This window comes from Seriola aureovittata, chromosome 15 (genome assembly GCF_021018895.1).
Source record: "Seriola aureovittata isolate HTS-2021-v1 ecotype China chromosome 15, ASM2101889v1, whole genome shotgun sequence".
Lineage (NCBI taxonomy): Eukaryota > Metazoa > Chordata > Actinopteri > Carangiformes > Carangidae > Seriola > Seriola aureovittata.
The window spans coordinates 23005026-23017929 of NC_079378.1; the positions used below are offsets into that span (position 1 = coordinate 23005026).

The 12904-nt window shown below is 41.9% G+C and overlaps 2 protein-coding genes across 2 annotated transcripts; both read left to right on the forward strand.

Moving 5' to 3' along the window:
- The first annotated feature begins 828 nt into the window (after positions 1 to 828).
- Positions 829 to 9395, forward strand: dhx33 (DEAH (Asp-Glu-Ala-His) box polypeptide 33). The gene is made up of 12 exons (XM_056397060.1): positions 829 to 1205; positions 1490 to 1650; positions 2152 to 2379; positions 2577 to 2747; positions 3031 to 3216; positions 3437 to 3548; positions 4758 to 4917; positions 5179 to 5267; positions 5356 to 5483; positions 5664 to 5867; positions 5980 to 6066; positions 7105 to 9395. Exons 1-12 carry the CDS (start codon positions 995 to 997, stop codon positions 7411 to 7413), a joined length of 2046 nt encoding a protein of 681 aa, XP_056253035.1. The 5' UTR covers positions 829 to 994; the 3' UTR covers positions 7414 to 9395.
- An 892-nt stretch (positions 9396 to 10287) lies between these two features.
- c1qbp (complement component 1, q subcomponent binding protein) lies at positions 10288 to 12769 on the forward strand. The gene is made up of 6 exons (XM_056397061.1): positions 10288 to 10679; positions 11038 to 11188; positions 11285 to 11375; positions 11524 to 11619; positions 11747 to 11872; positions 11963 to 12769. The coding sequence occupies exons 1-6, from the start codon at positions 10427 to 10429 to the stop codon at positions 12110 to 12112; spliced, it is 867 nt and encodes a 288-aa protein (XP_056253036.1). The 5' UTR covers positions 10288 to 10426; the 3' UTR covers positions 12113 to 12769.
- Positions 12770 to 12904: the final 135 nt, after the last annotated feature.

Here is a 12904-nt window from a genome sequence, read left to right on the forward strand (position 1 = left end):
GTAGTGGTGAGGTGTCGATATTTGTCCTCACTTCTGAATCAGTCCGTTCTGGATCGGATATGTCTGAGTTTTCAGAGTTTCATAGTCACAATTACAATTTGGAAGTTGATGTCAATGCTGTTTAAAAGTTGGAAACTCATAATTTTGCATTGACATATCTTTCCAAAAAGAAATAAAACTCCTTTGCAACTCCTCGTGAAAATGAATGCTTTGCATCAAGTATTGGCACAGTCAAATTCAATACACCTTTTCACATTGTTTTTAGTCTTGATTTTGATGTTGTACGGAAAATTCATGCCACAAGGAAAAATAGTTCATTCAGTTCCAGTACTTAAAGACAAAATGCTTAAGTGTCCTTTTAACATAAGTTTAGTTAAGCTTTAATTGTAACACACTAAATGCACACACATAAAGGCAATACATATCACAATGTGTACTGTATTTCACTTTATTTTTCCTTTTTAAATTGTCTTTATTGAGACATTCTTAATCTTCCATATAAATAAATATAGATAGATAGATAGATAGATAGATAGATAGATAGATAGATAGATAGATAGATAGATAGATAGATAGATACTTTATTCATCATATTGGTTAAACGGTTCATCAGAAAATTCTTTTGTTGTGAAGTGTAATTAAAGGGTGCGACTGAAACATTACGCACCATGACAAATAACGAAATCATGAACGCACTGATGCGTGATGTGATGCGTGCGTGATGCGTGACTTATGTACAGCACATTCGTGGCTTGAGTGAGTGAACCTGACAGTCCTGACTCGGGTTAAATTTTACCCAGATAGAATGACGTCAAACGTGTGCGCCGAGTTTTACCACGTGGGGACGTTTTTGCAGAGAGAGCAAAACATCCGCAGTGACGCTTGCGTGTCTGTCAGTGAGCACGAAGAAAACTTTTTTCTTTATTTTTGACGTTAAACGAGCCCGTAGAAAAAGCTGCGAAGGTTTTGCTATCAGAGTCACTTTTTCTAGACCATGCCCTACGACCCCGCCCCTCCTCCGGCTAAAAAATTCAAGCCGGGGTCAGTTTTTTTCCGTCTCGATAAGAATAAACCTGGAATGCTGCTGCCTAGAAAGGGAAATGCAACCACTCCGATAGAAGTCCAGAGGAAGCAGCTTCCAATCTACCAGGCGAAACCTCAGCTGCTGAACCAACTGAGGCAGCTGCACAGTGCTATTCTCATTGGTAAAGTGCTCTCAGCTACTGTTAGCTACTGTTAGCTAATGTTGCTACAGCGTTAGCCGCTGCCGTGCAACTCAAGTTAAAGGGAACATCCACTCTAAAGTTCAATTATCTTGTCAGCTCTAATATTACTAGATTGTTTTCGGTTCATAATTTTGAATATTTCTCTGATTTACAATAATAAACCTCTTTAAATGCCTTAATTATTTTTGTATAATTTACACTTTGCGCTTTACAGTGTGTTACTTGCACCATACTTAACTTGTCCATTCCCTCTCATGCACCAGGTGAGACTGGCTCTGGGAAGACCACTCAGATCCCACAGTATCTGTATGAGGCCGGCATCGGACGACAGGGCATCGTTGCCATCACTCAGCCCCGTCGGGTCGCTGCCATCTCACTGGCAGGAAGGGTGGCAGAGGAGAAGAGGACTCAGCTTGGCAAGCTGGTATGAACAGGGGTCAGGTTTCCCACATCACTGCTTAGTCTTTACTTTAAAACACAGGTTCAAAGGCTCGATGAAAGGTATATAAGTGCCACAGACCACACAAAGCGCTTTACAATACTTACCACAGTCACCCATCCACTCGCACATACATCACACACACTTGAAATTATGGGTTCAGTCATCTTGCCCAAGGACACCTTGACGTGCGGACTTGAACCTCTGACCTTCTGATTAGTGGATGACCCACTCTCTCCTGAGCCACAGCCGCCCCAAATAATACATAACTATATAATTGTCACCATATCTATGCTGTAAATTGTTGAAATAAACTTTGTACAATTAAATGGCACATGCTAAATATATAGAATCATATGTAGAATAAATTCTTCTGGCTGCTATCATCATGTTACAGTCCTGGGATGGATGTATGAGGTGATATAAGAACATCAGTGCTAAATCTCACTGGGCTGTTGATGGTAAATGAATCAAACTCCTTCTCAGGTTGGTTACACGGTGCGTTTCGAGGATGTCACCTCCCATGAGACGAAGCTGAAGTTCATGACAGATGGCATGCTGCTGCGCGAGGCCATCGGAGACCCCTTACTGCTGCGCTACACCGTGGTGGTCTTGGATGAGGCTCATGAGCGCACAGTGCACACCGATGTGCTGTTCGGCGTGGTTAAGACAGCTCAACGCAGGCGCAGAGAACTTAATAAGATTCCCCTGAAGGTAGGAGGACAGCTGCAGCTGCTCTGGCTCCAGTAAGATATTTAACATTCATAGTAAACACCGGGCTAATCCCTTCACTGCTTGTGAGATGAAAAAGCTTGCTCTACATTAATTCCTGTAAGCTCATTTTCTGCGTCTGCCGTCTTGATCTGCTTAAGCTTACGTTTTTTTCTTTTTTTTTTTTGTAACGCATGCAGGTCATAGTGATGTCAGCCACGATGGATGTAGATTTGTTCTCTGAGTACTTCAACAAGTCACCTGTACTGTACCTGGAGGGGAGGCAGCATCCCATTCAGATCTACTACACCAAGCAGCCCCAGTCAGACTACCTGCAGGCTGCACTCGTGTCTGTGTTCCAGATCCATCAGGTAGTCTTTAATATTTACCTTCAACTAAACAGAAACTTTTGTCGTACTGGGATAGTGATGTCTTGCTTCTTCTAATATAATGCATTTCTTTATTTAAATTGAATACGGGGGACCCTGACAAATCAGATTTTCAGTTGTATCTCCAAAAACAATAGAAAGTCTTTCATTTTATATCTTAAGTAACACAAACCTGTGAGTAATCAGCTTCCTGGGTGCATGTTCGTGGACTGTGATGATTCTTCGCGACACTGGAACAGAGCAGGATTTTGTTGTGTGCATGCAGGAGGCTCCTCCGTCCCATGATATCTTAGTCTTCATGACGGGTCAGGAGGAAATCGAGGCTCTGGCGAGAACGTGTCGGGACATCGCCAAGCATCTACCTGACGGCTGCGGTCCCATGGTAGTTATCCCTTTGTACGCGTCGCTGCCCCCAGCACAGCAACTCAGGGTCTTCCAGCCGGCTCCCAAGGTAAAGGCAACGACAGACACACAGGAGAAACAGAGTACTGCAGACGAAAGGAGAGAATATGTGAAGTCTGCGTGCTGCCGTTCTCAACTGGGTTTCTGTTAATTGTTTTGATCTCTTTAAAGGAGAAGAGCCACTTAATAGTGAATTGCTTTCTTGTCATTGTGAAGCTCTATTATATCACTAACCTACTCAAAATGTTTGTCCCTTTCCCTTTGTGCAGGGCAGTAGGAAGGTTATCCTCTCCACCAACATTGCTGAGACGTCAGTTACAATCTCTGGGATCAAATATATCATAGACACAGGGATGGTGAAGGCCAAACGTTTCAATCCTGGTGAGACACACACACGCACGCACGCACGCACGCACGCACGCACGCACGCACGCGCACACACACACACACACACACACAATTTTAGTATTAACTAAAACCAACCAGGTTCTAACATTAATTTTAGAAGGTCCACAGTCGTCAGTGGAGGAAAGTAATAAGAACATTTACTGCATAACAGCTGTATTCGTGCAAGTGTAATTTTGATTTGTAATTTCGAGGTTACACTTCACTTCACTTTAGTGTTTCCAGTTTGTGCTACTTTGTTCTTCCACTTCACTACGAATCAGAGGGAAAATATTGTACTTTTTTTACTCCACTAAAAACTGTCCGACAGCAGTAGAGACTAGTTACTTTTCAGATCAAGATTTTACATGAAAACACATGAGAAAATCATGAAGTGCAACACATAGTTAAAGATTACACCTTTAGTTTTCATCGTTTTGGCTTGTGATCCCCTTCAGATGTCCATGAGTTGTTCATAGTTCCACCAGAGAGAGATTCCTCTATAAACGTCTTGTTTCGTCCTAAAAGTGAATTCTAATCTCGTGCAGCAGAACTTAGTTTTTTCATCTCTCTTCTCACTTTAATCACCTCACGACCCCCTTAGATTTATCTTTTGACCCTTTGGAGGCGCCCGACCCCTGGATTTGGAAACACTGGACCAAACTATCTTACTGTATATAAAGTAGTTAAAACAACAATAGATTACATTTTAATAATCTCCTATATCATACTATATCATCACTTTTTTATTAATCTTAGCTGAACTTATGATCTTAAATATTTTTACTGAACTACGATTTTAAACGCTGGAGCTTTACTTTCACAGAGTAATTTTATTGTTGTATTTGTACTTTTACTTTAAAGTATCTGAATGCGTCTTCCACCACTGACAGTAGTGGCTGTATATGAGCGATGCAAATTATTTCTTTAAAGAATCCAGCTGTTAAAATTTCTACAATTACCCAGTGATAATTACACACTTCTAATTAATTTACCTCACTCTTCCCAAAATGTAACACTGTTTGTGTCTCAGTGTTGAGAAATTGATCCCTCTTTTGCTTTTAACAAATATTTATCAATTACATCCTCCGAACCATAGCAGCAAGAATGAGTTATAACAGTAACACAAACAGTGTCTTGTGGGTTTTTTTTTCCCTTCGTTTCTTTTCTTATGATCTGATCGTACATGTGCTGTGTGGCTCTCAGACAGCGGGTTGGAGGTGTTGGCAGTGCAGCGGGTTTCTAAAGCGCAGGCGTGGCAGCGAGCGGGCCGGGCCGGCAGGGAGGACTCTGGCTCCTGCTACCGTCTCTACACCGAGCAGGAGTTTGACAACCTCATCCCCATGACTGTGCCTGAGATCCAGAGGTAGGACGCTGCGTTTTCGCACGGTTAATAAATCTCAGTGCAGTATGTGCTGATGTGCAGGAGTCTGAGGCTTTTCTCTCCTGCAGGTTGATACATTTGGGTCAGTGTGATTGATTGGCCTGTTTGTCTATTGTTTTTTTTTCCCTGTGTGTGTGTGTGTGTGTGTGTGTGTGTGTGTGTGTGTGTGTGTGTGTGTGTGTGTGTGTGTGTGTGTGTGTGTGTGTGTGTGTGTGTGTGTGTGTGTGTGTGTGTGTGCTGCAGGTGTAACTTAGCCGGCGTGATGCTGCAGTTAATGGCTCTAGGGATTCCAGATGTGATGAATTTTGATTTCATGTCCAGGCCCTCTCCAGGTAAGATACTACCGATCATGAATCACTGTGCTCCTCTGGTCACCCGGGAGGGTCGGCGGGTCATAGTAAGCTGCTGTGTTTATCCCAGAGGCCGTTCGTTCTGCTGTGGACCATTTAGAGCTGCTGGGAGCCGTGGAGAGGAAGGAGGGTCAGGTTTTCCTCACCGCTCTGGGAAAGAAGATGGCAAGCTTCCCTCTGGAGCCGCGATATGCCAAGGTAAAGTGCTTTACACCAATAGATACTGCGTTCAGGGGGGCTGCTCAGATCTTTTTGTATATTAGTTAAAGATGATATAAAGTGACAGCCTGTAGCCCGCAGCGCCACATAGTTCACATGCTTATAACCCAGACAGAATTAGGTTTTAACACCTCCTGCCTTGTTCACTGCGTGTCACAGACCATCCTGTTGTCCCCGGATTATTCCTGTTCTGAGGAGATTTTGAGCATCGTGTCTCTGCTGTCAGTGGACACCGTGCTGTACAACCCTCCAGCCCGGCGGGAAGAGGTGCTCGCAGCGCGCAAGAAGTTCAGCTCCAGCGAAGGAGACCACATGACGCTCCTCAACATTTACAGAGCGTTCAAGAAAGTCGGTGGTAATAAGGTGAGTGCATGTGGACGAGCAGGGGAAAAAAGTACACGTGACTAAGCACAACCCATAAATCATATTATGTGGCTCAGCTACTTTATAATCCAGCGTATGTCTGCTGTTACAGGAGTGGTGTCGGGAGAACTTTGTCAACAGCAGGAACATGGGTCTGGTGAAAGAGGTCCAGGCGCAACTCAAAGAAATCTGCCTTAAGGTACACACCCGTAAATCTCTGTGACCGCAGACTGTACTGTACTGTGTGAATGTGAATGTGTCAAATATCACATTCAACTCCGACATTTACCCCCAGTAACCATTAATGACAAAATATCCTATAAAATACACCTGTGCACAGGAGTCTCCATCTGTTCATACAACTATGAAAATAAATAATATGAGGCCCATAAATAAACTTTTATAGCTTCTAGGGGAACTCCATGTACAGGTGTTTTGTAGTTTGCAGTGTTGTAGCTGCATTGTTGGTAATGTAGGAACCAGGTTTTGAAAAGGAAGAAAAACGGGTGGATTGATTTTAATACTTAAAAACAAACTAAGTTTCACCTTGTCACTTGACTCAGCTGCTAATGAACAAAAGTCTCTTGGTTCTTGAGGAACTCAAACACAAACTGCACACTGGCATATTACATTCATATTTGCTACTCGTCTGTAGTGTTGGTCTTAAATTTGCTCAAAGATCAGTCTAATCCAAGTCAGACTGTTTCAGAAATAGAAAAAACTGACTAATTTTAAGCCAAAAAAACCATGGTAACATTCAATAGTTTGTGGTTTGCTTACATTGTTGTAGAGAGAGCATGAGAAAGGAATTCACTGAATTTCCAAAGTAAAACACCCATGTAACTGTTGAATTCTTCCCAAAGACAAGGGGTAAACTGAGCCGAGAGGTTGGATGTAGTTCCTTGATCAGACATTTTTTCCCCAGTATTATACAGTTTTTTTTTGAGTATTTACATTTAGCTTAGCCAGAGTGTGTGGACACAACCGACACAACGTCTTTCTTTGTGTAGCAGCTCTTTCTCATCCGCCCCCCAGCTGCATTTCTGCAACATTTGAGTCACTCCATCTGTCTGAGTTAGACGGGACACACATGGTCAATGACATCACTGAAAACAACGAGGTGGAACAGTGCTCGCTTGACTTATGAAATGAGCCCTCGGGTAAACTCTACTGGTTGTGTACAGGGACAGCAGCACATTTGAGCTTATTAATAACTAAATTCTTTTTGTCTTACCAGCTGAATTTGAAGCTGGAGTCCTGCGGGGCAGAGACAGGAAATGTTCGCCGCTGCCTTGCCCACGGGATGTTCGTCAATGCTGCGGAGCTACAACCCGACGGCAGCTACTTAGCTCTGCACACCCACCAGCCTGTGGCCATCCACCCCTCCTCTGTCCTTTTCCAGGCCAAGCCGGCGTACGTGGTCTTCAACGAGCTGCTGCACACCTCCCGCTGCTACATGAGAGACCTCTGTTTGGTGGATGCCGACTGGCTGCTGGATGCAGCACCAGAGTACTTTGGCCGCAAACTCCACCCAACCAAGAGCTAACCCACAGAGAAGCAGTACACCTCCATCAAATCACCCAGTGACAGTAATACTGGAACCATGGATTCTCTTTACAAAGCCGAATTTGGATGAAGACACTTGATGCAAATCAGAAAAGAACATTTTCTGTGCAGTAAACTTCTCTGGATTTCACTACCTCCCAGCTGACAAGCATCTGGCACGCGTCAACGCAGCAGCAGAAATCTGCAAACTGAGGCCTCACAACTTTGACCTCCTCCAGACTGTAATTAGGATTTTATAAACTGTTTCTTCAGCCTGATAATATTTCATCTTGACATTCGGGCCACATGTTTAATACCTAAAAAGGAGATCGTTTCTTCTTCAGTTCTTTGGACATTTGCATGCATTTTAACAGCACAGACGACCTCACTGGAGCACAGTTCTTTAAATAATAAGCAATGTCTCTGTCTGATATGATTTATCTGTTTGTTTTGTCGTCAAAATCAAATTAATTTCTCAAACTATTGTGCTTAATTGTTAATTGTTCCCATCAAGTTAATTCAGAAAGCTAATGTAGACTGGTTAGTTGTTGTTTTCAGTGTTAATTTGAATGACACAAAGTTGCAACATGTTAGCTAAGGCTAAGAGAAGCAATCTCTTCTTAAACGTTCCCACTGTAGTTTTGGGTTTATACAGAAGGGTTTTTATATGTGAAGACAGAAGCTTTGTCTTAATCTATGATGTTATGTAATCACAAGAAAACATGAAAAACACCAAAGTTAGAGTTAAATATGAGGTTTTCACATGTCACAGTGACATGGTTTTTTCTTAGTCTACATGCAGCACTTGTCTTGTTAGCGTGTGCATGACCTCTTTTTTTCACGTCTAAGACGGTATCACCGCTTTCACGAACACATGCACGTCAGGAGAAGCAGCATGCCTTATTCTCCAGGTTCTACTCTTTGTTGTTGTCGTTGTGTTGCACAGATCCTCAATCAGACCCTGCACAGACTAATCAAAGGTGTATGATGACAACAAAATGTATGCAATGCATGGAGGTTACAGTTAACGATCTGATCACTCAGGTCTTTCATACTTTGTAGAATGTAAATCACACCATGTTGAGGAATAGGATGGATGCTCCTCTTGTCTTTTTTTATACCGGACTCAGGATTGTACAATATAAACTGTAACCTGAATAAATGACATGAGCTATTTGTAATTTTACAAGATATCAAACACCAATTGCATCTGGGGTTCATGTAGAGAGTCATCAGACTTGCTGTTACACACAGGTTGTTTGTTCAGCAGCTGAGTCTCTTACAGATCATGCTACCCATGAGGGTTTTTAAGATTGTTTTTTTTCATTCACAGGAAAAGTAGACGTTTAAGATCTGCATGTTCTGTTAAAAGCTCCATAAGATGAAATGCACGCCTTTGATGAGTTTATGATGACCAAATTTAACATGATTTGTTAAAATCTCACATATTCACATTGTCACAATATGTTATAATTTCTAATGAAAAATAAACCTACTGCCTCGGAGCTCAAGTCTGCATGTGGAGAGTAAAGATTCAAAGAGGCACATGAGCGTTTTCCACTGCTTGGTTTTGACACAGTAAAAGTCAAATGTGTCATAGATGTGTTAGTGTCTGTCAAAGAGCTGAAAGCTTTTAAACTGTGGTGTTGAGAAGTCTTCTGGGTGTTATAGAAAGCATAAGGCAGAGTTCAAGTGCATTGATGAGTTACACTAACAATAACTTATTTAGAGTTTTACTAGCGGGCACCACTTAGTAAGATGGTCTGTTGACAACTTAAACAAAGTATGTTACTTGTTTGTGTTAGTAACTTATCCTAGACTATGTTTGTTTTAAGAAAATGTAGAAAAACTCTGCTTGGAATAATAATTTGTGTCCGACATCATTTTCCTCAAAAAATTGAATTAATTTATTTACATTCGCTGCTCTTTCCTCAAACAAACTATGAATTAAAAGATATTGTTCATTTCAAAAGTTAAACTGCAGGATACAATTTGTCTCCTACTTCGCTGAAAGTCTCAGTGTATATGAGCTGTTGGGTTTAAGTTTCCACGTCACATTTGTTTAAGTTGCGTATTGAACCACCACTGGCTAAAAAAACATGTCCATGTGTTAAACTCAGATGCAGACAGTGCATGTGGGAGGGGAGGTGAAACATCACCTGGAGGAGGGGGGATGCAGAAATATATAAACGAGCACCCGGGGGCCAACCATACAGTAGATGCAGTGTAATGTGGAGTCCTGAGGTACTTGTTGGAAAACAGCTCCATCTTCTGGCAACAGGACAATCATGTCTAAATGATGCAACTGATTCACCTCATTACACTGAAACATACAGACATTTTCCCCTGGGGGTTGCAACCCTCCCCCCTCAATGACCAATACTGTCCAGAAACTGATTTCTGCCCTGATTTGATGGTACAGCAGATCCTGTGCGTCAGGGACCTTTATTAGACATTGACAGCAGGTCCTTATTGTGATGATGATGATGATGATGATGACTTAATTTAGACCTCCCTGTCCATCCATCTCTTGTGGACAGATGCTGTACTTACTTTCTATTCAATGCAGGGCTCATATACATGCAGTGTTGTTTCATGGACAGTTATAAAAGCTGAAACCTTCAAGTCTTTACTGAGGTCAAAGCGCCGCTTTGAAGCTTGAGTGCCTGAATTAAGCCACAAGGGGGGGCTATCGAGTCGGATAAAACATCCATACCTTTAAAAAATAAAAATAAAAAATAAATAAAAATATATTATTTCAGATTAGTTATTCATGGGAAATAAAATTGTATCGTATTTGAACATTTTAAAGATACATGTAATAATTTCATTTCATTTCTTTCGCTTTTAAAGTAGCCTATTATTTCCGGTGCAAAGGTCGTAGTTACTATAGGTCAATGTGTCCTTCCACACGTGTGTTTCTGTGATCTTCCAGCAGCAGTAACGGGGACTCAGCCGGTCTGTGTGCTGTCAAACTCATATATTCTGTCGTTACACGCTTTAATATTTCTAACATGCTAAAGTCGGTGGTCCGCGCGGTGGGAGCCGCTGTCCGCATGTCCTCAGCCACCACGTCCACAGCCCGGGCTCTGCCGCTCAGCTGCCCGACTCTGTGCTCTCCGTGTTCGGCTACAACGCGGCCCTTCACCCGGTCTCTGTGGATGCTGAACAGCAAAGGAGCCTCGTCAGGATACAGGCCAAAACTGTTCAGTTCAAAGGTGTTGCAACCCACGGTGTCGTGTGGATGTGGAGGACTGCACACAGAAGGTGACGTTTGATTTAGAAGACAAGTTAAGCTAAACTAAACTAAGCTAAGCTAAGCTAGCTAGTATGAGGCAGTACTGCATGACGAAAGAGCAACAAGCCGTGGGGACAGACTTCAAAATTAAGCCTTAATTCAATTAAATACAAAATTTTTTTCATTTATATATACGTGTAGCCATTAAACACAATTACATAGGCTGTTGTACCTGTCGCAAGTTAAGCTAACAATCATAGCATCTTTAAACAGTTAGCATTCACCTTGACTGATACAGTCAGTGGATGTAACATGAAATATTTTGTGTGGTTTGTGTTGACATGAATCGATGATTAAGTCATATAACCTGTGTTATACTTTATACAGGTGACAAAGCATTTGGTGATTTCCTGTCTGATGAACTTAAAGAAGAGAAGAAGATCCAGAAAAACAAAACTCTTCCTAAGCTGTCTGGAGGATGGGAGCTGGAGATGAATGGCACAGAGGCTAAACTCACAAGAAGTGTTTCTGGAGAGAAGTAAGGCTGCAGCCGCTGGTGATACCACCATTGTCCAGTGATTGAAGGAGAAGTGGTTTACTAAATGAACTTCTGATGTGTCCTCTTTTTGTACAGAATCTCTGTCTCATTCAACGTCAACAACAGCATTCCTCCTAACTTTGAGGAAGAGGCAGAACAAGGTCAGCAGAAGTCAGCAGAGGAAGAGGTGAGCCACAGCAAACCTGCTAGTCACCTGATTCTTTAAGTCAGACGTGTGTAAAAATATAAGATGTTGGCCAAATGATGGACTGATTAAAGCTGTTAACGTTCATGTTTGTACATTGAAATAACTCTAATTCTGTTTCTCTGCACAGCCTGAAATTGTGTCAACTCCCAATTTTGTTGTTGAAGTCACAAAACAGGCTTCAAAACATTCCCTGGTGTTTGACTGCCATTTCCCTGAAGACGAGGTAAGTTTAGGTGAAAGTGATTGAACATGTCAGATGTGTGATGTTGTCAGCAGTAGTATGTCAATGACCTTTCTCTGTGATGGCTAAGTTGTTTGGTCGTAAAGCAAAGTTGAATTTGCACTTGTAGATGAGTCATGGCGAAGGAGAAGAGGAGAGCGACATCTTTGCCATCCGTGAGGTCAGTTTCCAGCCTGAGGGAGATACAGACTGGAAGGAGACCAGCTACACACTCAACACAGACTCTCTGGACTGGGTAAGACAGGAGACAAAAAGTAATACGCAATTAATCCACTTGATAAGAGATATTGACTGATGACTGAATTGTTGCTGTGTTGTCTGTCAGGCCCTGTATGACCACTTGATGGACTTCCTGGCCGACCGTGGGATCGACAACACCTTTGCCGATGAGCTGATGGAGCTGAGCACCGCCATTGAGCATCAAGAGTACATTAAGTTCCTGGAAGACCTCCAAGGCTTTGTCAAATGTAACTAATGTTAGTTAGAAGCTAAATTTCACTTTTCTTCAGTACACATCCAGAGATAGGATGATACAGTAAGACTAAAGCAAATGAAAGCACTGAATGATTGATTTGTTCAGCGCACGAAGGAGACTGATGGTAGTGTCTGTGACAGTGAGCCTTGTTGCCAGCAACTGTCACTAAGACTTATCTGCAAACATCTTTCCTTTGGTGAAATGTGACTTTATTTTTCTGTAACTTAAACAACATAGTTTAAATTAAATATTTAAAGGCCATAAATAATGTAGGTCATGATAATCGTGCAGAAACCGTCATTGTAAGAAATGTCTCTCAATTTTAGAGTTCCTGTCTTATCTGCACGGCCTCAGGAGGGTCCAGTCAGTATTTATGAATGTTCACTTTCCAATAAAGGACAAATTTGTCAAGGTGCAAATTCAAAACAAAAATATCAAAAAGTAAACAGTTTACAAAATCAGTCCTCACTTCAAAATGTATGTGACAGCTTCTGGCAATCCTGCTCCGAGTCTGACTTCTAGCTGGGCTTGTTCACGTTGACCAACATTGATTCAACTCTGCCAGACCATAAGACATGAAGTCTACTGTTGAATGATATATATCCATGTATGTTAAGAGAATGGAAGTTCTATGTCCATTAAAACAGTTTGATAAGAGTGGAAGATTATGTTGTTTTTTACACCAAGTAAGTCAGACCTCCAGGTGTTATTGCTGCTGTTTGAAATGGAGACGTGGACACATGATATTTATTAGAACCAAACAAATGACCGAAACAAACCAGCACCATCTGT

What these genes read in the sequence shown, in the direction of transcription:
- dhx33 (XM_056397060.1), top strand. Translation starts at nt 995, where the DNA reads ATGCCCTACGACCCCGCCCCTCCTCCGGCTAAAAAATTCAAGCCGGGG. An exon ending in GCACAGTGCTATTCTCATTG is followed by an intron (nt 1,206 to 1,489) that starts GTAAAGTGCTCT and finishes CTCATGCACCAG; the next exon opens with GTGAGACTGGCTCTGGGAAG. An exon ending in TCTTCCAGCCGGCTCCCAAG is followed by an intron (nt 3,217 to 3,436) that starts GTAAAGGCAACG and finishes CCCTTTGTGCAG; the next exon opens with GGCAGTAGGAAGGTTATCCT.
- c1qbp (XM_056397061.1), top strand. Translation starts at nt 10,427, where the DNA reads ATGCTAAAGTCGGTGGTCCGCGCGGTGGGAGCCGCTGTCCGCATGTCC. An exon ending in TGGAGGACTGCACACAGAAG is followed by an intron (nt 10,680 to 11,037) that starts GTGACGTTTGAT and finishes TACTTTATACAG; the next exon opens with GTGACAAAGCATTTGGTGAT. An exon ending in GCCATTTCCCTGAAGACGAG is followed by an intron (nt 11,620 to 11,746) that starts GTAAGTTTAGGT and finishes TTGCACTTGTAG; the next exon opens with ATGAGTCATGGCGAAGGAGA.